Source organism: Phallusia mammillata, chromosome 8 (genome assembly GCF_965637545.1).
Source record: "Phallusia mammillata chromosome 8, kaPhaMamm4.hap1.1, whole genome shotgun sequence".
NCBI lineage: Eukaryota > Metazoa > Chordata > Ascidiacea > Phlebobranchia > Ascidiidae > Phallusia > Phallusia mammillata.
In genome coordinates this window covers 16,341,448-16,367,508 of record NC_137259.1, presented here as the reverse complement: position 1 = coordinate 16,367,508, position 26,061 = coordinate 16,341,448, and the positions used below count along the sequence as shown (strand labels likewise).

At 37.5% G+C, this 26,061-nt stretch overlaps 3 protein-coding genes across 3 annotated transcripts; 2 read left to right on the top strand and 1 right to left on the bottom strand.

Annotated features, from left to right (window-relative positions):
* Nucleotides 1–4,212: 4,212 nt before the first annotated feature.
* On the top strand, nucleotides 4,213–5,280 carry LOC145205719 (uncharacterized). Its single transcript, XM_080078466.1, has 2 exons — nucleotides 4,213–4,397; nucleotides 4,963–5,280. Exons 1-2 carry the CDS (start codon nucleotides 4,264–4,266, stop codon nucleotides 5,156–5,158), a joined length of 330 nt encoding a protein of 109 aa, XP_079934592.1. The 5' UTR covers nucleotides 4,213–4,263; the 3' UTR covers nucleotides 5,159–5,280.
* Nucleotides 5,281–18,596: 13,316 nt separating this feature from the next.
* LOC145204967 (dihydrolipoyllysine-residue succinyltransferase component of 2-oxoglutarate dehydrogenase complex, mitochondrial-like) lies at nucleotides 18,597–20,660 on the top strand. The gene is made up of 2 exons (XM_080077587.1): nucleotides 18,597–19,556; nucleotides 19,725–20,660. Exons 1-2 carry the CDS (start codon nucleotides 18,684–18,686, stop codon nucleotides 20,205–20,207), a joined length of 1,356 nt encoding a protein of 451 aa, XP_079933713.1. The 5' UTR covers nucleotides 18,597–18,683; the 3' UTR covers nucleotides 20,208–20,660.
* Nucleotides 20,661–21,252: 592 nt separating this feature from the next.
* LOC145204968 (ras-related protein Rab-18-like) lies at nucleotides 21,253–23,619 on the bottom strand. The gene is made up of 4 exons (XM_080077588.1): nucleotides 23,285–23,619; nucleotides 22,866–23,056; nucleotides 22,533–22,648; nucleotides 21,253–22,333 (listed from the first exon to the last, which is right to left on the bottom strand). The coding sequence occupies exons 1-4, from the start codon at nucleotides 23,353–23,355 to the stop codon at nucleotides 22,112–22,114; spliced, it is 600 nt and encodes a 199-aa protein (XP_079933714.1). The 5' UTR covers nucleotides 23,356–23,619; the 3' UTR covers nucleotides 21,253–22,111.
* Nucleotides 23,620–26,061: the final 2,442 nt, after the last annotated feature.

The following is a 26,061-nucleotide window of genomic DNA, read 5'->3' as shown; positions in this document are numbered from 1 at the left end:
AAATTTGAAAAAAAAAATTTTTACACCTTCAAAAAAAAACACTGGAGCATACTGTTTGGCACGCTGAAAGTTAAACAATATTTTTATGACTGCAGGTTGTAACAAGCCAAACCAAAAACAGCTTCAACCTAAGCCATAAGTTTGAATAAACCTTTTATAAAATGGACAACCTTTTATAAATCATATTATAAAATTAATTTCAGGATTATAAGATTATATCTGTTACTTCCATGAAGACGAAAATAAGATTTCTGTGGTTTCTATTTCAGTTGCATTCAACGTAACGCCCGGTTATTTTGACATCTTTTACACCTACCGACCTTCATACAACTTTACTTGGACATCAGCAAGATCTCTCTGTAATGAATTAAAAAACAACACGGACATTTGCACACAGGCACAAATATGTATTGGTACCAAGGTCAGGATGGTCAAATTCACCTACGGACTGCACTGGGTCCCAATCAAGTAAGTTTAAAACTTTGTTCTGTGTAAATAAGTAAATAAAAGTCAAATATACAATTAAAAACAAACTGAGAGTGTTTGAACCGGACAGTATCAGGCCCTCTAACAGACAACGTGGTCATTGACAATCGTCGTGTTTTTTGTGTGAATAAATAACTCAAAATGGAAAATTGTATCTGAGTATCAAAATCAGTCAATAAATATACATGGAATATATAATTCCCCTAAATTTCATTTTCAGTTTTAAGGACTTTTTCAGTGTATATTCTTTGACTGATTCTGTTTCTGTTTCCTAATTGTTTTTGTTTGGTGGAAGATACATTCAAAAGCATGGTGTCTAACGTTTCCCCCCGGGTAACATTAAAATGAAAAACGGTATTTTTAGTTTCCTATGGTTTGTAGGTCTATTTCACAATTGAAGACTGCTTAGTTTTCAATAATCTTGGGTTTAAGAATGCTACTCTGTTGTCGGTAACAACATTGGTATATAAAGTATCAAAAACTATCGAATTTAAACTATAGCATGATTATTTTCACACAGAGATGCGACTAACGATTGGGTGCAGATAAGCGAAGGATCCAATGTGTGTGAGAAATACAGTACCCTGCTTGGAAAACCGACTTGGGGCACGAAAACGGGGGCCTGTGCCCCATACAACACTCCGTATGACCCCTGCACCCTCAAAGGCCACCTGTTTTGCTGCCGCTAAACCGCTCTATGACTTGTTTGCCTGTAACAGCACGTAATTTCCATCAACAAGTGCGTAAATAAAGTAAACATTTCCGCAATACACTTAAATTGTTTATGCTCGATGTAGAAGCAAAACAAAGTGGTATATCATGCTTTGCATATATATCAAGCAGATATTGTACATAACTGAAACATCACATCTTGCACATTCTTAATTAAAATTGATTTATTGTATGTAACGGACACTTTCGTATGGAAAAAATGGCATATTTAATCGTTTGAAAAGCAAATGTCCTGACTATCAATATTTCTTTTTCGCTTATTAAACAAACTCTGTTTACATTTAACTAAGATGAACATATATTTATTATCGGGATCAGGCCGAAAGTGTTCGTGCATATCACGGCACATTTATATAAAAATCGTAGTATACGCCAGACCTTTTTAGTATACGCCGAAATGTTATGCATAATTTTTCCAGCCTTTGCCTGGCTATATAGGAATGCTTGGTAGACCGGGTAAATTCAGTATAACGACTCGAATAGGCCCTGCGTACTACGATTCGTTTTCGTTTGAATTACTGTATTCAAAACACATTGTTGCCCGTTGTGTTCGGGCTTGTAATAAAAAAGTATAAATATGTTGCTATGAGCCCCTCGCTTGTGTTTCTTACAGTTGACACATCCGTTGTAAACAGAGTTTAGCAAAACATGCAGGAGCCCGTGTCCGATACTTTATGAACATTTTAAGCGGAAGCTTCCTCCAATTTATCATTTTTACAGCGGCCCACTTCCCTGCGCCTAACCAGTGCTAGCGACTATGTGAGGCAGTGTTACTTGCAAAACAAAGTTAGAACAGTTGTTGTATTTTCAAATATAACAGCAAGTACTGTAAACAGAATGTCAGGACGATATAATAAACTGTTTGTGAAAGCTCAAAGTATCGCTTAGCACAACGAGATTATGCGCACAGTCAAAAAGTGGGTATCGGGTTTTTATTTATGTGAGAAGGCGTTCAGTTTGTTAGTAATATCACTGAATTACATCTTGAACTAAAAACGTTGTATCACTTTCAGGTGTCAGTTAAAATTTTTAAAACCAACTTCCCGGATATTGCAAATGTCGAAATTCGTCTACAAACTTTGTAAACCAGGGCATTCGGCCAATAAAAAACTTTCACTAGTCTATGAGCATGAGCTTCTCCCTCACAAAGCAATTAATACCACATCCATTTAGCATTTTTGTGAGCAACAACTTAGCAACTGTACTTCGTGGGATCAGTTTAGCGTTCCTGCGGACTAACAACAACGACAAACTCTTGTATAAGTGACTGTTAGCCAGACCTGTCAGGGCTATTACCTCCATCAGTCTACAGCTTTTCTCTATCCTATACGTTCGCCCCCAACGGAATACTTGATTAACCAGTTTAATTTAGTTCAACGCCTCTTGTGGCCTGGGATGTTGTAAATACAAACCAGGTTAAGATGTTTTCCTCTTTCTACAGTATATAACCATCCATATGTTTCCTAGAAGCATTGAGGATAACCATAAAACTTACGGTTAATATCCGAAAGAGTTTGTTGTGGTTAAATAACTGGGACATCGTTATTGTTACTTGTCAAGTGTGTTTTGTGTACACAGTTCCACTATACAACAAAAAGATGATTAACGTGCTGTTCTGTATCATATCAGTTTTGACAATTTCAAAGTTTTGTTACGGTAAGTAAATATTTAAATTATTTGAAGGTTTCCTGGTACAGAAATCGTTTTAAAAAACGTTTGCCTCAATGCAGGCAATTTCATTGTTTGATGTTATTGTAACGCAAGCTTACATCAAAAAATTTTGGCGGTTGCCAACCACTGACATAGACAATTAGACCATCGGTCTTAAACAAAGCGTTTTAGGGCTGTTTGACATTGGGTCAGGCCCAGCAACTGGCTACTTAGTTAGTTAAACTTGTTCAAAAAAAACTGACACAAAGTGTAAAGTCACACCCTAATCAAAGCTGTTATTTTAAAGAAACCTAAGCCCCAACCCCGCCCGAAAAGCCCGGCCCAACTTAACTCTGATTCAACTCAACGCAATTATAGAATACAAACTATAGAAATAAGTTTACATATTTTTTGAACCGTTTTTAGCACAAGTACAATCTGGTTTCGTGTACGTTGACTCAAGCTCGATGACAACTAGTCAGAACTTGACTATTCCATACGAAATGTGTTTTTCCACACCGCCATTGCACGTTGAAATGCACGCAACCTCCCCAGCAACGTCAAACGCCACTTTCTCAATCGGTGTGTGGAAGATTAATGTGCTTAGCGTTGACGTTGAATTGACACGTACTGATGTGGCCACTGGATGGGGCCAGATGACGGTTCAGGTGCAATGGAAATCATACCAAAATGCAGGTATTGATCGTATCGCTTCACAAACTGTTATTAATTGCTTCTGTCAGTCATTGTAGACAAGGGATCAGAGTTGTATGCCTAAAGTACAAGCCCGAAACCAGTCACGAACTCTTAAAAAAGTCCGCATTAGACGCGGAAAGTTGTGTTGCAGCAAGAATAAGATAAATGTGAAGTCAGGCACGTTTAGTCATCAATCAAAATCGTTCTAGGCGCACTTACTTCTTAAAAGTAATACCAGTATGAAGGCTACAGCATTGTGCTGTAACAGGCGATGTAAAAAAGGGTACGCCGGAGCTTTTCAGGTTGTAGTTTTCTGTCATAATTAGTACGAGTCGAATCAAAAATGGCCCAACCGATCATCATTGGTTTTGGGCGACAATCTTGTCTTGAACGTTATTTTGGAATTGCTAACCTTGTTGGCTTTAGAAATATGTTGATATTAGTATTAATACTGGCCCTTTCTTGCTGGTCTACCCATTTAAACAGGATTTAGGTAGTACGCAAGAGTATAAAAAGTCGTCAGGTGGTACGCGATCAGTATAAGGTTGAGAACCACTGCATTAAATGACTATCCTGATCTTAAAGTTTAAATGATTTATCCTGACCTTAGGATCAATTGATCTCAAATAATTTTTAGCCGCCTACAACCGGACCCCAGGAAATTACAATATATTCTACTTTCGTTTATCATCTGCCAACATGACATGGAATTCTGCACAAGCATTTTGTCAAACAAAGCCTGGTCGGCATATTTGCACTGCACCACAAATCTGCACCAACAAGAAGATCAGAATAACTGGATCAGCTCTAGGAGATCATTGGGTCCCTGTTAAGTAAGTGTTGCATCTGTTAAGTTCCTAAGTTTAAAGCAGCAGTTTTTTAACTTTTTAGAATAGTGACGCATAAACAACCCATTTTGTCACATGGTACTTTGTGTGATACGCACAATAGCTCATATAAAGTAATATATAGATATAAAATGAAATAAAACGACGCGACCCCGAAATGAACCCGAATCGAACCCGATCCGAAGCCGACCCGAACGAGACCCGAATCCTAACTCGAACCGAACCTGAACCGAACCTGAACCGAACCTGAACCGAACCTGAACCGAACCTGAACCGAGCCTGAACCGAGCCTGAACCGAATCTGAACCGAACCCGAACCTGAACCGAGCCTGAACCGAATCTGAACCGAACCCGAACCTGAACCGAACCTGAACCGAACCTGAACCGAACCTGAACCGAACCTGAACCGAACCTGAACCGAACCTGAACCGAACCTGAACCGAACCTGAACCGAACCTGAACCGAACCTGAACCCGAGCCGAATCGAACCAAACCCGGTCCAAAAACACAGCGAGATTTACAACTCTAACATAATTTCCTTCTTTTACAGCGACACAGTTAACAACTGGATGGCGATTGGTAACGAATATCTTCCGGGTGGGAAAAAGTTGTGCTGGAGGCACTTACAGGGATTCGGGAGTTTGCCTGGTTGGGGAAACAAAGTTGGACCTTGCCCTCCTTGGACATCGAAATTCAACGAATGTTTATTGAAAGGGCATTTGTTCTGTTGTGCACCGGCAGTGTAAGGCATAAAACTGTGTTGTATTTGTAAGTACATCGGAATAGTCTTGATTGAAATGCGTTTTATATTTGTGGTCGTATTGCTTGTGAAATTGAATTGTGATTGTACATTAGCAGAATAACCTCTTTTTGCCCATGTTAACCAACTTTGCATAACCTTGTGTTAGCTTGTGTGATATAAGTTGGAATCGTACATCCACAATACAATAAAAACCAGCAAGAAGGATTTTTTAAATATATTTCCCTATATTAACGATTTACTATGCACACCATTTGACCTACTAGAAGATTGTTTTTCCAATCAAAAACCGATCAGTCCCCACAAAGGACACTACAAACAACTGTTTAAAATTTTAGCACATTAGGGGTTTGTATTTCTGACCTAAAGGAATGATAAATAATAAAACGAATCTTTGGGAGTAAAAGAATGAAAATGGGTAAATAAAACTAAAAGTTACTAAATCATTTAAAAATACCTTGATCATGTACTTTAGTAAGTATAGCCATTTTGAAAATGTACGTTTTAGGAGCCTGTGGGCGAACCGCTTGGTCCTTCGGGATTAAACTTAGTGAGGATTAACTTTGGATAACTATCTAACATGTGCTGTAGACAGAAAAAAAAAGCAAAAAGAAAAGAAACGGACTAAAACAATATGTTCCCTTCAGGGAGAAGAAAAATAATGATTAAAGACTGATGCAAAAGTAAATTAAACAGTTACACAAAGACGATTAAACAGTTACACAAAGATAGCTGTTATGACATCGGACTAATATTTTTGTACAGTTAGGTTACTTACAAAATGCTTCTATTATGTCAGTTTGTTTAGCGAAAGGAAGTTTACCAACACTTTTTCGGAACTGTGTGTATTTCCTTCCGCCAAACCAGTGTCATAACATAGCTTTTATAGTTTAGTAAGGTTTACTATAAGGGTTCAAAAAGGTTTACTATACACAAGACAGCAGGTCGCGTTATTAAGTTTGCGTTATTTTGCTCGATGAAAAAAAATATATTTTGAGAATAGAATTTCAAGAAGTGACACGAAATGATTGAAATATTTAACTGTTTCCAGTTCATTATCAGAAACAGTGGACTTCCTAAAGACCACCTAAACATCAGTCATTATGTGCAACCAACTCGCATAGTCCACTTAGCCCACGAGCATGACAAGTTTCATAGCCATTTGGAAGTACAGGTTGAGTTGAGCTTAGCAAAGTAATGTTTGGTAGAAAAAGTATGCCGTAAAAGCCAAAAAGTGGGCATGTAAACAAAAATCAGTTACGAACGTGATGTGCTTTACCTAGAAACATGCAGGGAAACCAATCAACAATTACAGGATGTGCTTTAAAAGTACGCTTTGCTTGCACATCCTAAAGAGGTATTTGTAATTATAGGTCGCCGAGGCAGTGTAGTTTGTGCTTTGTGTGACATAAAGATGTTTTCTGTACTCTGCTTTTTGGCAGCTGCTTTATCAGTAGCAACGTTTTGTGATGGTAAGTAACAATATTAAATGGTAACTGTTCAAAAAATATGATATGTGCATTTGTAACGCTTTTAACTTACCAGCAACCCTTTAGCACAGTGTTTCTTAACCTTTTTAGAGCTCGTACCCTTTGAGCTTTCATAAAAGTATCTCGTACCCCCTGTCTGCTATGGCCGACGGGAGTAAATATAATTGTAATAAAAGGAATTAAACTCAGTGTATTTATAACTTACATGTTGAATGCATGCATTAAAACAGTCTTGTAAGTTCAACAATATTTACAGCACACCAACAATCAGTCAAAGACATATAACAAAACTTAAGACGCATTCTTCACAAATATGCCTAAATAGTATATAATTTCACGGTGCATGTCGTACCCCCTGCTTTGGTGCTTCGTACCCCCAAGGGATACATGTACACCTGGTTAAGAACCCCTGCTTTAGCAAAAGTGCAATGTTTTAGATAAATGGACTGGCTAAAAGTTTGAGCTAGTTTAGCAAATCGTAAGAAAGAATAAGCAGTAAACTGACAAGATATTAAGACTTTAAATAAGAATGAATAGTAACGCCTTTATTCTTCACACGAAGGGCCAGATGATGGTGATTACTGCATTTTATTATCCGATACAGTTCGTGTTTTTAACTTTGTTTATGGTATTGTCCAAAAACTACCCACTTAGAAACGTTGAACAGAAATTAGGACAATAGCCTCATCAAAAACATAGCTGCAAGACGTTAATCCAAGTTAGGTAGGCTACTTTGTGGGGTTTAACAAATATAATTTTTTTATATAGAACGAACAGATTGCAAACTTTGTGAATCGTTGTGGTAGGTTACGACCATAAACGTTTTGTAACTCGCACATAAAAAATAAAGCAGTGGGCTTTAATCAGTGGTTCTCAAACTTTTTTGGATCTCAAACGACCCCAGTTTGAAAACCGCTGCCCTAAGTTGAGTTGAGATAATGAGATTAGTTTATTTCGCTTGGTGAAACAATCGTAGGAGCACAACCGCACTAAAATATTCACTTCATCGGAAATACCTGCTCAACGTTGAGACGTTATAAAGCACCACATATCAGAGAGCACATTTGGTGAAAAGATGGTAAACGCGCAGCAGCTGAACCGTGAAGAGCGTTTTGTGACAGGAAGTACATTAGAGGGTTAGGTAAGCGCATTTAGGACATCTAAACTGGGTTGGTGGAACCAGTCAAGTTGGCACCTAAACTAACCACCTGTGTTAGGGAAAGAGGGTGGGGTTCGACCAGAAAGAAACCTAATGAAAGAACCCAATTTGGAGAGCTCCAAACGCCGAGAGAAAGAACGCAGAACACACATCGTGGTGAAACATAGCATTCAGTTGTAGCCTACTACACATTGTAAGACTTGAACATTATGGTAGTAGGCGTTGAAATATACACAAAGATAGGTAGAAATCCAGCAGTGGTTTCCAACCCTTTTCGACAAATTCCAACCTTAACAATACAAAACATTTCCATTTCTAATGACAGTAGATGCTAAGCCCAATATAATACATAGTAACTTTAATGCTAAAGCTAAACCACACAAACATCATTTAAAAATAGCTATTTTATCAATTTCTCATATTACCAGAGCTTAAGTATCTATTCACAAACCACATGTACAAATAATAATTAAATTAAATTCTTCCCTTCAAGTTTTAAAAGAATTCGTACCCGGTGGAAACGAAGGATTGAATGTATAGGAACACTTCCTCTAATACCTAAAAGTTATGCCTGCAAATCATGTTTTATTAAACCGTCTACGAATAAAGCTACTTTACCAAGTCCTAGCAGGGTTTTTGAGAAAAATCCAAAAAGAAAATCTTTTTCTTTTCAGCAAAAATAGCCAGTGGTACTGTGTACCTGGATTCAACTTCAACGACAGCGAGTCAAAACTGGACAATTCCTTACGAAAAGTGTTTTTCCACACCGCCATTACATGTTGAAGTGGCTGCAACCTCCCCTGCTACGTCTAATGCTACTTTCTCTATCGGTGTGTGGAGAATTCATACTCTATCTATTGACGCTGAGTTGACACGGACTGATGTGGCTACTGGATGGAGCCCAATGACCGTTACAGTGGCATGGAAATCATATGAAAATAAAGGTACAAAAGTGGTAATACTTTCGTAGCAGTTTATTAGTTGACAAAATGTTACTTTCGTACATATTTTCCTACTTTTAACAATCTACCGTTTTACTTTCAGTGGCATACAATGTGACACCAGGAAATTACAACATTTTTTACACATATCAACCCTCGTTCAACTTTACATGGAATTCTGCTCAGGCATTTTGCCAAACCAAACCAAACCGGCATCTTTGCACTGCGGCACAAATCTGCACCAACAACAAAATCAGATTGACTGGTGCTACTCTTGGAGGCAACTACTGTCCCATCAAGTAGGCGTTATTCATTTGTTTCTTAAGTGACACCCAGGCCTAATCAACCTTTTTTACATCATTGGGCAGTATTACATTGTAGTGTTGTGCGGAGTAGTGTAGTGTAGTGCGATGTGGTGTAGTGTAGTGTGGAGTAGTGGAGTGTATATAGTGTAGAAATGGTTTGTAACATAACTATCGGCATGTTCTTTTTCCAAAACAAGCGAAGCATGTATTTTTGCTTAATTCGATCCCTGGGCCATACAGCATACCTATCGTACGAATTATATACCGATCCAAAAAGCATTTTTCTGAAATTAAGCGGATACTATCATACATAATGTTACTATTATTTTACAGCGACACAGTCAACAACTGGATGCTGCTCGGAAGCACATGTTTAAAGCATTTGGAAGCTTTTGGGGTTTTGCCAGGTTGGGGACAAAAGACTGGCCCGTGTCCACCGTGGACCTCAAAGTTCGATCAATGTTTATTAAAAGGGCATTTGTTCTGCTGCACACAAGTCTAGGTCTACCAGACGTTTTTTGGTGGGCCTCATTTTTGACATGAAACAGTTTGTCTTCCGAAGGCTATAAACATTGCCCAAATGTCTTTGTTAATTTCGATATTTAATTGTAAATAAACAACAATTATGTCTTAAAAACAGGGAGAAATCGTTGTGATCATTGTTGATTGTAGTTAACAATTTAAAAGTAAGGTATACTTCTTCCAATTAGGACTACACGTTATTTGACTGCATGTAATTCATCAAATATATTATGCTTTTATTTTTGATGGGCGCAAAAGTAGCTGTTGATATTCATTGTTAAAAATGTGTCCCCTTTTTGGTGATTAAATATGGTAAGCTACGGAATGTAATCTTTAAAATTCGTCTTTTTTAAGTTTTAAGTCAAAGTAAATAAACATTGATTGCAATACATGTATGTTTTGATTTGTGATTTGTACCCTACGGAATGAAGTGTCTGCTAATGAAAAGGAACAAACTGGGGTTCTTGTGTGCTCATACATACTTGCATTTCATAAGGAAAAGAGCCTAAAAAACCCGAAGTTTTGATAAAAACCCAAAAGTAAAAGTGAAATAACTACACAAATGATTCGGAGTGTAAAGTCCGGCCCGAATCAAGCCTGTTTGATTCAAACTTATGCCTAAAACCTAAGCAAACCTTCAACCTAAACCGATAGATCTGATTTCGCTTCTAATTTCTATGTAAGGATCATTCTGCGAAATTGGGCATTTCACATCACACAGTTTAAAACCTTTAATTCAAGGACAATCAAAAGCTTACACAGTTATCCAAGATGCCAAAGCCAAAACGCAAACAATGACATTTTATTTGAGCAAATTATCAAATTCGCAGACCGCGTTTTACTTTGATAATTATAATCAATGTTTAGTTAGAGCAATACACGACTTGCTTGGATTCATGTCAGAAACTGGCACTTTATCAATAGGTTTAAAACAGGTTTGCCTATCCACCTTTATTTCTAAGATTTGCCCCTTGTTTTGATGGACGACTTCTTAGAAAACATGATGTCCTTGTTTCCTGAGAAATGTCCGTACTTAGAAAACAACATAAACGCGGTTTTTCGACCTGACAGTAGATCATAAAATAGCCTATACCAGGGGTGGCCAGACCTGCTTCATGCTCGAGCCGCATATCACAAAACTAAGTTTCAAAAGAGCCGCAAGACAAAAAATCAAAAACGCATTTATTCACTCACAATGAAGTCTACGCTATCAAATAATGATTGTTCTGTGGTGATGCCGTGTGTCTCCACCTGGGCTGCAAGGTGTTTGAAATTAGGCTGATATGATGGGAAAGTTTTTGTGTTTAGCTTCGTAATGACGCTTCAAGTTACGTAGGTAGTTTTGTAATGATTGAGCGAAGCTGGACAAATAAGACACAGCAGGTTTACCTCCGATATCAATGAATGCTGCTCCTCCCATTCTGTTTTAAAAGTTATATTTCATGTTTATCTTTCTTGTTTTGCAGCTTCTCGACAACGTATTTTGGCTAAACTTTGCAGTCATGGCATGTGCCACATTAAAGAGCCGCAACCAAAGGCTCAAAGAGCCGCATGCGGCTCGGGAGCCGCAGTTTGGCCACCCCTGGCCTATACTTTACTCTCTTAAGAAACACAAAGCAAAACAGTAAAGTCGATAGGTTCAGTTGGGAACCTAATTTTGCTGCAAATATTCTGCATTTCTTCCGGCTTAAACTAAGTTTTATTCGAAATTGGTTGCATAAGTTTTAAAATATCCCCAAAGTTATTTTGAAGGAAAGTTACATTGACCCTATATGTTCCCGTCGATGGCATCCCTGCCTATGAGCATGTCGGCTTTATGAATCAAGTAAATGGTATATTAAACATTTTCTACACAAACTATAATGCCTAAAATACATTTTTCCAAAAAAATGTTATGCTTGAGGCACTTACAGGGTTTAAAGACCTTGTCTAGTTGGGCAAAAAACTGCTCCCGTCATGCTCATAGGATGCACTCAATTTCATTTATGGAAGTAGCGTGAAATTGTTTTATATTTCCAGGTGCTTAAGTTTTCGAAAGTTTTATGCTTTTCAAGTCTGGTAGCTGGCTGAATTAAATTGTAACTGTAGGCTATATTTCCGAATAACTTCACAAATTAAATTAACGCAAAATTATTGGAATATGGCAGTGGTTCTCAAACTTTTTCTATTGCGACGCGCCTGGACAAGTTTTTTGGACTTGCGACGCACCAGCAAATAAACGTTAATGAGGAAACGTATTATTAAAGTTGTGTTTATTGATACAACAACAAAAAACCACGAAACGAAACTATTCTGCGACGCCCTAGGAAAATTGAAACGACGCACCAGGGCGTCGCAACGCACAGTTTGAGAACTACTGGTATATGGTTACCAAGAATACCAAGTAGCCTATACATAACGTCGTTTAGCATGTGTATTATTTAAATGTTGGATACGTGCATCTACAATACAATATAAATAGTGACTGAAAGTATTGTTTGATAAATGAAGACTATTTGGGAAAGTCCAAAAAATAATCAGTTAACGTTTACACCGCTGCAAAAATGACTACTTATACATCAAAGAAAAAATTATGTGTAGTTACTATAGGCTACTTAGATAAAGCTTCTACCTGCCAGTTCGCAAAGGTAACAAGAGGAAGTTTCCCTTATTTTATCACTTTTTAGGGACGCACGTATTTCCTGGTGCCAAACCTGGTCTAAAATGCAGCTTACATAATGAAGCAGGGTTTTATGTAAACAATGTAGCGGGGTTTACTCATTTCGTAATGGTGTTTAGAAAGCAAGAATACTTATAATGCCCGTCTAGCTAAGAATTGTATTTAGTGGTTTAGTCTAATTCGCAACGTTAAAAACGCACGAAGTGGAGCGTACAATTGGTGGATAGATGGTAGGAAGGTGCAACGAAAGTATATAGGCAAAACCTTATTTGGCCTGTTGACTAATCATCGCCATCGCTTGCCAGTGCAGTTCAAAATTCAGATCGCGTTTCTTAAAGATATCAACGCCGATACTGAAATACGGACCCGAACCAGAAAATTTGTTGAAATAAATCCCGAATTTGGCCCGGAAGTTAGTTTTCTCAAGGTAAAAAGTAACAAATGTGTAAAATCTTGTCCATTTTGGCCAAGTTAAAGCCCGAACCCGGTCCGATTTACAATTCTGCGTTAAAGCAAGAGTAAACTAATGCGGCAGTAAACTCCAACGAGTTACTTAATACAAATACGCACACAGAAACGATGCTACGACTTTGCTATACTTCGTTGCTAGGGACAACTAAGTAAAGTTTTTTTTAAACTTTTTGATTCGTTTTTTTTTAAATGCAAATAAGTTACAAATTTGGTTCTCAGAGCATGTCCAACTAAACGAGTGGTTCTCTTTTTCATAATTTTTTTCAAGCGGTCCCATTATTTCGAGGGCTCGCGGTCCTTAAGCCTGATTGTGTATTTCAGAAAAACGAGAGTTGATTGCAGGATTTCAGCTAGTTATGCAGAATTGCGCATAATAATGATACAAAGACAGCTTGTGATATCACAGACAAGACAAAAGCATTACGATTGTGCGCGAACTATTGCATTTTTGATAGTTGTCATTCTATTGTTTAGCAATAGAGACAGTCGATTCTCAATTCTAATTTGATTTTATTCAATGAACTTATTCAGTGGCACAAACTGACGCTAAATAAGATTATAGAATTACTTCAACCGCTTCGTGGTCCCCCCAAAATTCCCTTACGGACCCCTAAAGGACCGCGGACCCGAGTTTGAGAACCACTGATCTAAACCATTGTGCGAAAGTAAATTTAACCTTGTCGAAAACTTCTCCATTAAAAAACATAAACAAGAAAATGTAAATAGAAGTCATTAACGAGCGTGTGATGTTTTGCCGACAACAGACAGGAAATTCATTAAAACTTGTTTACAGTGGGCTTTGAACGTACAGTTTATTTCAAAAACATCCGAATAACTTTGTTGTGATTAGAAAGTCAAGTCTTAGTAATTTGTGCTTTGTGATCGCAACTGTAATACAAAGATGCTTTCTCTGCTTTGGTTTATTGCATCTGCTTTATCAATCCAAGCAGTTTATTGCGGTATGTATTAATATTCTATACTAACTGTCTGAAGGTTTGGCTATATGTGTTTGTAACGCTTTTCACTTATAATGCCAGTCTTCGAGCTGTCGAATAGCTTATCGTGATTTCAATGCAGTGGTGGGATTCAGCCGGTTCGCACCAGTTCTATAGAACCGTTTCACGAAATTGTATGAGATTGTAGCGGCCTCTCTCACTACCGTTATCGTGTGCTTTCATACTACAGCGAACCGGACAGATTGCCTTCTTTCTCTGACTCTCGTCTTATGCGGCGTATTCGCAAATTGTGTTATTCTATTACGATGTACCTCGAATAAACACCTCGCTACATTTGGTGACCCCAAGCGTGCAAAAACGTTATTTTTGCATTATGACAGAAGCCACTAACTCAGAGAATGCTGTAGCAGTAAAGTTACCTACGATCAGCGAATCGGTTAGCATTGCTGGTTACTGTCAATGGACTTTTTGTAACAGAACCGGTTTAAAAATATGGCTTTTGTAATGGAACCGGCTCAAAAAATTTCGAATCCGACCACTGGTTCAATGTATTAGGTAAATAGACTGTACACTTTTTAAAACTAAAATTAACAACTTAGGCGCAATTAGTATCTTCAACAGAAGAATGAGATATGTAAAAAAAAGTGAATGGGTTTAAACCAGTGGTTCTCAAACTTTTTTATTGTCGGGGCCAAATGGTATTTTTTAAGTGTGTATGGGAGCCGCAAAAAAACGAAACCTTGAGAAAATCACTAAAGATTATGACTTTAAAAGCTAAAATAGCAATCTTTGGTGGTTTTCTGAGGTCTGGTGCGAGCCGCAAAATAAGTTGTTGGGAGCCGCATGCGGCCCCGAAAACCGAGTTTGAGAACCACTGGTTTAAACTCTAAATAAGCAGAAATAATAATGCCTTTACTACTTATACTAACTGTTTGGTGATTGTGGTGATTAATTTTTATTACGTACAGTTCGTGTTTCAACAAAAAACATAGATTATGTTAACTTGTTCTATGATAACCCTCGTCGCGGGCGATTTGGAAACGCTAAACACAATTTGACTTCAGGCATGTCAAAAACATTCTGCATGACTCCAAATGCATACAAAATAAAAAGTGTATTCCATTATTATGTGAGGTGCCTGCAGTTAAAGTAATACGGTCTACATATAAACTATTCCCTACAACTAAATTACTTTCATACAAAACCAATTGGTTACAACTTTGTTAAACTGTTGTGAGTATAAAATATTTTTTAAACTGTAAGCGGTGGGCCTTATAACAATACAAGTAATACTTTCAGGTACCTTACAAATCAGTGTTTCTCAACCTTTTTTACTCTGCAACCCCCTTTAGGGGTCGTACAGAAAAACCCCTAAAATTGTGGTTTTGGCCCATGTCACCAAAACTATTTCATGCCTTTTATGTCAAATAAGCCAAAAACCACAATCATACAGAAATATATAATTTCGTTGTTGTGGCAATTAAATCAAACTGCCGTTTCAGTTTTAGCGGGAAAAGTGAACAAAGGCACAGTGACCTTGGATACAAGTTCAACGACAGCAAGTCAAAATCTGACTATTCCCTATGAAATTTGTCTCAACAAAACTCCACTGAAGGTTGAAATGCATGCCACCTCTCCTGCCACGTCTAATGCTACTTTCAGTATTGATATCTGGAGAGTGAATCTTCTATATGTTGACGTTGAGTTGACACGTACTGATGTGGCCACTGGATGGAGCCTAATGACCCTTACAGTGCAATGGAAATCATATAGCAGGAACTTGACCGAATGGTCTGGCGCGCCTGACCCATATACAGACTTAAAAAACCCTGATCGGGATTCGTCCCCGGGAGTGTCCTGGGTTCAAACCCCGTGAAAAAAAACAAAAAAAAAAAAAAAAAAATATAGAACTAAAGGTACAGAAGTGTTATTTTTATTCTTTTTAGGAAACAATTTGTATTTTAGTGGGTTTTGAATTTACCAACTTTTTAAGGGTCTGTATTGTCCTTTCTCCTTATTGAGCCAAAACAATCGGTAGAGTAATAAAAGTTACATATCCCTGTGGTCAAAATCCCATTTCCTACACATCAACGAGAAAAAGTTGATTATCTCTATTTTTATTTCCCCAGCGGCTTTCAATGTGACACCAGGAAATTACAACATTGTTTACACCTACCGACCAACGTTTAACTTCACATGGAATTCCTCTCAAGCATTTTGTCAAAAAAAGCCCGGTCGGCATCTTTGCACTGCGGCACAAATCTGCACCAACAAAAAGATTAAATTGATTGGCGCTGCTCTTGGAGATCACTACTGTCCCATCAAGTGGGTTTTACATGGTTTACTTATTAGTTGTGTAGTCCAGGACTTTACAAAACTACTACAAAACAGTCCAAACAATCTAACTAACAACACATAAAATTATCTACCACAGCAGAACTTTATACACTCACAACCAGGGCTGCCACTGAGAATTTTAAGATATCCCAAGGTTCCCTCACTAAAAATGCCAAAGTTTGTCCAAAAATCCCAAAGTTTGTCCAAAAATCCCAAGATAACCAAAAAATGGCAAATACACAGTTTAAATCCTAGCTGGCGCAGGCAACATAATCTTTATAGTTACACCAGGTCCCAGCTATCACGTACCTTTGAAAAGACGCTAACAAATACTAGGAAAATGCAAAAGAAAAAAGTTTTTGGTGTACATTTTTTTTACTGGCACATGATACATCGAAAAGCCTGTGGTACTGGCCTGACTCAGTAGTTTTGACAGGGAATTTCAAACAACTTACACTGCTTCGAACACAAAATTCATCAAACACTGTCACGCAAATCGTTACATAAAAAGATGATTTTTGCAAAACGATCATTTTTGTTTGCAACAATAGTATTAATTGAATCTTAAACGTATTAAACGGATAATTTCAAAAAATCCCAAGGTTTAAAAAGTTTTTCCCAAGATCCCAAGCTCAGCACTGAAAACCCAAGATCTTGGGAAAAATCCTAAGGAGTGGCAGCCCTGCTCACAACTAACTCAGATACCATGTAGCCAGTTGTGTCGTAACAATGGACGTGTGCAATGGTTGCAACGGCGGGAATTTTTGTAATTGGGGAGCGTTACTGTCCGTTACAGCAACTCAGAACTTATATACTGTTTACGTCCGAGGTGAAATTTCATGCATTCTAAAGATAAAAACGCGCAATATGCCTTTGGCTTGGTTAGTTTTTTCGCTTTTTGCTTGGTTAAAAAGCCCTAGACCGAATTTGTAGTGCTACACTAGCTTACTTTAAAAACTCGGAAGCGTTAATCTTTTTTGCCGATTTAGCAACCCCGAGTATAACGATCATACGAATTATTGTTACTTATATTTTACAGTGACACGGTCAACAACTGGATGGCAATTGGAAACGATTTTGTCTACGGCCAAAAAAAGTTGTGTAACAAGCATTTGGAAAGTTACGGGGTTTTACCTGGTTGGGGGAATTCTGCTGGTGCTTGTAAACCGTATAATTCAAAATTTAATCCATGCCCATTAAAAGGGCATCTGTTCTGCTGCACCTCAGTCTAGGGCAGTGGTTCCCAAATTTTTCATATTTTTTTTAAAACGGTCCCTTTGCTATTATTTCGAGGGCTCGCGGTCCTTAAGCCTGAATGTGTATTTTATAAAAACGAAAGTTGTTTGCAGGATTTTAGCTAGTTATGCAAAATTGCGCATAACAATCATCCAAAGACAGCATGTGAGGGTTACAGGATTTTGTGGTTACCCTTTTTTCCGGACATTTTTTTAAACAGTAGTATGTCGTAGACTACAGTTTTTAAATTTGTCCAAAATTGAAATTATGGGTGCTGTAAATACATGGGCAAGTACCTCCTAAAGTCAATACTTAAACCAACTGTCACCTATTTCGATGAACATAAGGTGGAAAGTTTAAGTTTACAGTTGTTTATGAGGTTTTTGCTGTTTTATGAGGTTATAAAATGCTTATATGGGCCTACTGAAAAAAATTTGTACAAATCCAGGTAAATTGATTCTGGGAATTATTCCCTGTTCTATTACCATTCTTGCTGGGCTTTTATTGAAGAATGATCGTGATTCGTGATTGTAAACAAACTATTAGCCTTTTCTAATTGTAATCCCCTTTTATTGCCCTTTGTAGACACTCTGAAGATGCTTTTTAGTGAAATACATTTGTTCTTTATAAGATTGCAACTGATTTTTTTTTAAGAAAATAACATTTCCCCACTTGCTGTGTATTTTGTACTTTGAAATGAAACAAATCTTTAACTTCCCACTATTATTAGTCGCGAAAATGTGTCGTCGTCGAACAATGTGTACATATGGTATGTTTATTAAAAATGTGATTATATTTGGGGCCAATAACCAATGTTGCAAAATAATTTCCTAAATGTACAATTATTGTTAAATATTATTGAATTCTAAAATACATTTTTATGTAAACGATGTTTGTAGATTTCTTAAAATAACAATGTGGTTCGAATGGAAATAGAACAACAACAAACCTCATAAGCTACAAGGCCAGCATATTAAAAATAGGCGCAGAGTCGCAGAAGGTTTTGAAATTGGGTCATTTGCCGTTTCAAAATAAAGGAATAAACGTTTATTGATTAAAGAGCTCAGAAAAAACTTCAGCTGTCTCCTGTCTGCATCAAATAAAATGTTTTTTTGCCACAACCGATTAAAAGCAATAAGTTACACAAAATAACAATACACACCAACAAAACCACGCTGGGTATTCATTTTGTCTCGGTGAAAGGAACAGTTCACGATTAAATACTACTTAAAAAAGGCAACACCAAAAAAATACATTTCCCATGTTTTTTTTACGATTCATCATAGACATCATATTAAATATTACATTACCTTTCGCTGATCGGATACATGTAGAAATGTCAGTCAATGGCAAACGTTAATGCAGCAGTTAAAAGTGCAAAAATTTACTTTCTATTGTGCAGGACAAACCCTATGTTAGTTTTAATTTCGTCAAAATGACCCTTTACTTAAGAGGCACATCAAAAGTTTTCACTCAAGTAAGAGCTTGCTCGCGGTGTTTAGGCGTTACAACGACGTCTAATGTTGCATACAACAAGCCAACGAAAGCCCTCCTGATTGAGCCTTGTCAACAAAAGGCCTTTCCACTTACGCGAGCGCTGCGCCGAGAACTGTTCACATCACCTCTAGCATTTGCGTCTACAACAGTAAATTGCCCTGGTTTTGCTGAGTCCATCACAGAAGGTGATGTAAGGTGGGAGAAAGCAGCTGGTGATTCGGTAGAGGAGGACGAAACTGTGGCTGAAATAGAAACTGATAAGACGTCAATCCCTATCCCGTCACCTTCTGCAGGTGTCATTGAGGAGTTGCTTGTTGAAGATGGTACAACTGTGACACCTGGTATGCCTCTTTTCAAAATCAACACAGATGGCGCTGCTGCTGCACCTTCACAGCCTAAAGAAGAAAAAGCTCCTCCAGCACCAGCAGTGGAAGCAGAAGTACAAAAAGCAGATTCGGTAACAATTCCAGATAAAGCGCCTCCGCCTCCACCAGTTCCAACCAAACCAATGTCAACAACACCAGTGTCCGAAGTCAAGGTGACACCTAAAGCACCTAGTTCAGCGCCTGAGGTAAAAGTGGTGGGATCGCGTGCGGAGCATCGTGTCAAGATGAATCGTATGCGTTTGAGGATCGCGCAAAGATTAAAGGATTCACAAAACACTGCTGCAATGTTGACGACGTTCAATGAAGTGGACATGACAAACATCATTGCCCTTAGGAACAAATATAAGGAGGGCTTTGTTAAAAAACATGGTGTGAAACTTAGTTTCATGTCTGCTTTCATTAAGGCATCAGCTTATGCACTCCAGGTGGGTACACAAACTACATATAAATATCCTTTGAAAAATATTAAGTGTTTGTAATTTTGAAAACGGTTAAAATGCACAATGTTTTGCATTTACTAAGGTTTGGCCCCGATATCCAAGAGGCTTGAATTATTTTTTCAACTAAAAACTAACATGATTTTAACTCTTTAGGAACTTCCAGTGGTTAATGCTGTCATTGATGATGCCGCAAGTGAAATTGTCTATCGCGATCACGTTGACATAAGTGTCGCAGTTGCCACACCAAAAGGCCTTGTCGTGCCGGTTCTGAGAAATTGTGAGGGAATGAACTACCTCAACATAGAGCAAGAACTAACCAATCTGGCAACCAAGGCAAGAAATAATGAGCTCACTCCAGAAGACATGGATGGTGGTACCTTTACTATCAGCAATGGAGGTGTTTTCGGTTCCATGTTTGGCACTCCCATTATAAACCCACCCCAGTCTGCCATTTTGGGGATGCATGCTATAAATGATAGGCCAGTGGCAGTTAAGGGTGAGGTCAAAATAAGGCCAATGATGTACATTGCGTTGACCTACGATCACCGCTTAGTCGATGGAAGAGAGGCTGTTACCTTCCTCAAAAAGATCAAAGAGGGTGTAGAAGATCCCAGCATCTATCTTGTCGCAATGTAAATTATAGTCAATTTTGTTGCAGGTTTAAACTACCCAGAAATGCTTTTGACATAAGTTCAACATATGCATGTCCATGTATAGTAAAAACAAAATGTAGTAAAAGATGCTTTTGATCAAATATATTCTCAACGATAATTCAGAAATTTTTAGGGTTAGAACGCAAGGGGGTTATTTTTTGGTGTGCCTTATTATTGTTTAATTTTTTTGTGATTCTAAAAATTGGTCAGTTCTAGTTTGTTCGGTTTCCCAAAAATTTTGTTCAGATTAAGAAGTTCATTTTTTGCACAATATCTATTTTTTTTTGAGTTGTTCCATTTGATCAAATCAGTTAAAAAGTTTTTTGATTTGACATACACATATCAATATGCATTGCTAATTGCATGCACTATACCTTGTTGTGGTGTACAATAATATTTTCAATGTTGTCCATAAAATGTTATATCTTGCATTAAAGTGTGTTTGGTCTTGTGTCTAACTGCAGCTACAGACAGCAGTTATGCAATAGATTTAAGCATGGGTCACTGGCCAGATGATGCTAATGTAACTATGTGGTTAGCACAAACAATTGTCTTCACAAGGTTGTCAGGTCTAACCCCGTCCCAAAATTTTGCACTTCCCTTCAATCCAGTGAAATTTAACGGATTTAGGCTACAAACTGCAAAGAAATAATATCTTATAAAAAAGTATCCAACAAATTTGCAACAAGACACAGGTGACAAGCGGACTTATTATGTGCATAACCCACTTAGCCATTACTTGTCCAACAAGAAAGCAAACAAAAAAAACATAGTCACCTTACCTACAAATATTTAACGCTTAGAGAACATGAAACCACAAACCTTCATCAATCTTTGAAACAAAAAACCTGATCCTAACAGCTGATACAAGAAGCATCTGTATATACATCTAAGTTTTTTTGCAAAGTGTGAATGAGTTTTCGAAGATTTTTACATAGAAAATTTATCCACACCTTGCCCTTAGATACTTGAGACTCCTGCATTTTGAAGACACTGGACAAAGATCATGAGGAATTCAACATTAGATGTACACAAAAAATACCAACTTTATTTTCCAGTACTACACAAGTTCAAAAAATATTTCTATTGCACCCAACATGAAAAAATGTTGTTAAAACCCATAGTTTTTTCACAACAAGCTTGTATTTGTTGTTCTTGTTCAATAAAGTTGTATTGCTTTTGGGAACAATTTGTCTGATCATAAAATCCAAATATTTACATTTAAGGCACAATAGCAAAGAATTCAAAATTTGATAGCGTAGTACACTTCTTTCTTCACAGGAAAAGCATATCATACTACCTTTGGAGGCAAGTTGTTAAAATAGCAACATAATGTGGTGCAAAAACATCTTTTTTCTTAACACTCATTGTATATTTAAAAAAATTGTTCTTGTGATAACTATACTGGCCCAAACACTTAATAAGATTATGACCATTATGGTACAGGTTTTTGTTACAACATTACATAAGCCCCTGGCTGTAAACAGCCATATGGGCCCGTACGTTCATCACAACACAAGAATGTCTAACATATCAATTTGCTATTTCAGACTATGTAGATATTTACAAGTTTGAATAGTAAATTTCCAGTTTATGTGTCATACTTGTATTTTTACGCAGAAATTGAATTTAAATTTACTCATCAGACTACCACAATGCTGTACACCAATATAGAGCATTTAATGACAGTTTGAAAGCAGTGATTAAAACAAACAATCAGGTTTTGTACCCAATCTTTACCAGCCAGGATTGTACCGACATGCCTAGTAAAACAACTGGTAATAATGTCATGCACCAACACTTGGTATTAACAATAGAATAAAAGCCTATTTCAGCTCATAGACTGTGGATATTTCATATTGAACCTGTTAATCAAAGAACAAGAAACTAACAGGAACATAGGCCCGCTGGTTGTTGTTCAGAGTCGAGTTTAATTTTTTTGCCGCCGCCATCATGTTCCCATAATCCAGGGGTTTGGATAATTTTTTCAACAAGTTCTTCAAAGGCATACTCGACACCATCTCTCGTTTTTGCACTGGCTTCGATAAACAACATACGATGTCGTCTGGCAAATTTAAGACCCTCATCACGGGTTACCACTCTGTCTTCCTATAAGGGATGTAGTTGGGTAAATGTTTTTTTTTTGCAAGAACAACATAAAAGTAAGAAGTAATAGAAATGTAAAGAGGAAAATTTTTTAAGTTTCAAAGAGGAATTCAACTTTTTTAGATGCTTAATAAAAACTTCCTGCTGTGCAATTTGAGCAACAGTTTTGCAGGTAAAACAAACTAAAAATATTGTGCCAAACCTTGTCAATTTTGTTTCCAACCAGCATCTTAATTGTGGGTTTAGTGGAATAAGTGTCAACCTCAGATAGCCATGTGTCCAACCGGGTAAAGCTATCTTTTCTGGTGCAATCGTACACTGGTTGAAACAAATAAAGTGTCTAATTTTATACTAGCAAGTTGCTAGTAGCAACAACATTAAAATACAAATACTCAATGTACAGCAAAAATACCAATACAATGCTGTGAAATATTATGCAAGTGGTTAAGGATAGGATGGCAGCAAATGTCAAAAATATGCCTCTGATGGTTGTCTAAATCTTGTACTTTTTGTACATTACACAAGATTAGCTTACCAAATATAACTCCTTGCGCTCCACGATAATAGCTCGGAGTCAAAGTGCGAAATCGCTCCTGGCCCGCAGTATCCCAAATTGCTAATTTCACTGTGTTTCCATCAATTGTTAGTGATTTTACTTTAAAATCAACACCAATTGTCGCTGATTGATCAGGATCAAATTTGTCATCAGTAAATCTCAGCAACAAACTAAAAAATACACATGATATTTTTCTTGAGTACATCAACTATTATACTAACATTAAGAAACGGTTTCAAACAGAAATATCCATATATTTTTCATTTATTAAAGATTTTAAACAACTGCAACTTTTTCAGACTAATGTCAAAAGTCAAGAACTAACAAAAATTTGCATAAAGAGCTCTTTTTTCAGTGAATAATATAACTTTTAAGCGATTATATATAGATAAACCAACCTTGATTTTCCAACACCACTGTCACCAATAATCAAAATCTTTAGAGTGGTTAAAACGTCTTCGCCGTCCATTGCTACACAAACAACCCGCAAAAACACAAAACGTTCACTAGCTCAATAGCCTGACTCAAGTTTTGTAAACAATTTATGTTTCGTCAAGAATATTTCGATGTTTCTTCACGTAAACAACAACAATAAAAGTGAATATATCAGCTGACTTGGCATGACAGATTTTCGTGTATGTTTGCTCAGGCAGAACGACGGGGCATTTATGACGTTATTGACAACAAAGAACAGATGACGACGCGATTGGCAATTTTCTTGTGGAAATGGGTAATTAGTTACCAACACAAATTTTCAAAATTTTGTAATTCTGTTACTGGCAATTGACATCTGATGGATAAAAGACACATTGTGTCGCCATGGATTCATAAACTCCAATGCTGAATTTTTTTTGTTCTTTTACATCGGCACACATAGAATGGACCAAAGAATGGACTACGTACTTTGTTCAAGTTGTGTTATCTGTCAGTAGCACCCACACAAACTCTAATATACTGTAAAGTAAGCAACCTTGGTCGATAAAACTCGTTACCAGACAATTTCTGGTGTTTGAACTAGGGATGCCGATTGCCGACCATACCCGCAACAAATTGATACCCATCATCCCCCATATCAGCGTGCGCCCATAAATAGGGGTACAGTCAATGCACCGCACCGGGGCCGATAAAAGTCAGTTGAGGGCTGGGACCCATGACGAATTAAAATGAGCATTAATTTTATTGTTGCTTTAAAGCTAAAAAGATATTGATGCCGATTCCTCAGTACAGCCTTTGGGATTGTATACAGTTCCAAAATAGTAGCCAACATGTCCGAATTCTTAACGCAACCGCCTTGTGCTCACAAGTTTATTCCTTAGATTTATAAGGAATACAATATATCGACCATTTACATCTCTCTGAGCAAGAAACTTGAGAGGCATTGCACCAACACAGAGTAAAATGATTAGTTGAACTTAAGTCTCTATGCAACAAGTTAAAAATAAAGATTTAACGGACTTACAATAAAAAAGCAAACCGTCCACAAAGGAGAAAATGAAACAATCAAATATAGCAGCCCACTCATATGTCCGAAAGGGTCCCGAAAAAGCACCAGCACATTGGTTTTAGGCTACTCCTAGAGCAGTGGTCCCAACCTTTTTGACCTTGTTGCACCCTGTAGTGTTTTATAATGTGCCGGTTACCATCGTGTGTCGTCTGTTGCATGAACCGTTGTGTGCATGGTTATTCTACCTAGCGTGTGCTGATGGTGTGCTGCGTATTGGACAGCAACATTAATAAATCTGGTTTAATCCCGCAAAGCGTGGGTGAGACGCTACATTTGGCGACGAGGATCTGTTTTACATTTGTTTTATCAACATTTGGGTTGATTGTGGATCTTCCGGAAGGTAATGGAAGGAAATCCTGACCTCGTGGGAATGTCAAACAGTGATGTCGGTGCACTGAAACCATTTGATGTTCAAGACGGTGCACATGGTTTATCTCAACGCTGGAAACGTTGGAAACGAGCTTTCAATCTATTCTTGGTGGGAAAGGGAATCACGAGTAGCGTTCAGAAAAAGGCACTGTTGCTACATACTGCAGGTATGAATGTGCAGGAAATTTACTATACACTAGTAAACGAGGAAGATGACAACAAGACCTATGATGAAACTTTAACTGTTTTAAATGAGTATTTTATACCAAAGTGCAACATACCTTTTGAAAGACATTTGTTTCGTCAATTGCATCAAACAAATGACGAATCAGTTGATCAGTTTGTATGTCGATTAAGACAAAGTGCAGCTACTTGCAATTTCGGAAATGAAGCAGATGACCAAATTCGTGATCAAGTAATTGATAAATGTCACTCAAATGCACTACGAAGAAAGTTTCTGGAAAAGGATACACTTACCCTTAAAGATGTGTTGTCAATGTCCAAAGCATTTGAAGCTGTGAATTCCCAAGCAAAAGTGATGGAGGGAAGCCAGGCAGTCAACTACATTGAAAAGTCTGGAAAACGTCAGGTTGCTTCGACATCAAGAAAAGAGGGAAAAACCTGTTTTGCTTGTGGCCAAAAGGGACATTTTAAGAAAGATATGATATGTCCAGCTAGAAGAAAAGCTTGTGCTAAATGTGGTAGAGTGGGACACTTCAAATTAAAGTGTTGGTCCAATGGTTTCAAGCCATCAAAATATAATGGTGAAGAGGGACATCGTCCATTGGGAAGGCGATCGAATAATAACACTGTTCAAAATGGAATAGAGAAGGAAGATGGTGATGGTTTTGTTTTTGGTCTGAAACCTTTAACAGAGTTTTATACAGTGACACTGGTAATTGGTGGTGTTACATTGCCAAATATTTTGGTTGATTCAGGGGCATCAGCAAATATTGTTGACAAGGATACATGGGAATGGCTGAAGAAGCAGAAAATTAAAGCAGAAACCAGAAAGTCTGCAAAGACCCTGTATGCATATGGAAGTAAAGGGCCTCTTGCTACCTTGGGCACTTTTACAGCTCAGGTGAAGTCTAAAGACAGTCTTCATGAGTGCAAGGCAGATTTCATTGTTACAGAAAGAAAAGGTCACACCTTGTTGGGAAAGCGTACTGCAGAAGTGTTAGGATTACTACACTTGGGGCCAAGTTGTGTGAACTCTGTGTATGATGATGTTTTGTCCAGATATCCAAAACTGTTTTCTGGAATTGGTCTGTTGAAAGACTACAAGTTGAAGTTGCACAT

Coding starts and splice junctions, on each gene's coding strand:
- LOC145204967 (XM_080077587.1), top strand. CDS start 18,684: ATGACCCTTTACTTAAGAGGCACATCAAAAGTTTTCACTCAAGTAAGA. Junction 19,557..19,724: donor CATCAGCTTATGCACTCCAG/GTGGGTACACAA, acceptor TTAACTCTTTAG/GAACTTCCAGTGGTTAATGC.
- LOC145205719 (XM_080078466.1), top strand. CDS start 4,264: ATGACATGGAATTCTGCACAAGCATTTTGTCAAACAAAGCCTGGTCGG. Junction 4,398..4,962: donor GATCATTGGGTCCCTGTTAA/GTAAGTGTTGCA, acceptor CTTCTTTTACAG/CGACACAGTTAACAACTGGA.
- LOC145204968 (XM_080077588.1), bottom strand. CDS start 23,355: ATGGACGGCGAAGACGTTTTAACCACTCTAAAGATTTTGATTATTGGT. Junction 23,057..23,284: donor AGTGGTGTTGGAAAATCAAG/GTTGGTTTATCT, acceptor TGTATTTTTTAG/TTTGTTGCTGAGATTTACTG. Junction 22,334..22,532: donor TTGGAAACAAAATTGACAAG/GTTTGGCACAAT, acceptor CATCCCTTATAG/GAAGACAGAGTGGTAACCCG.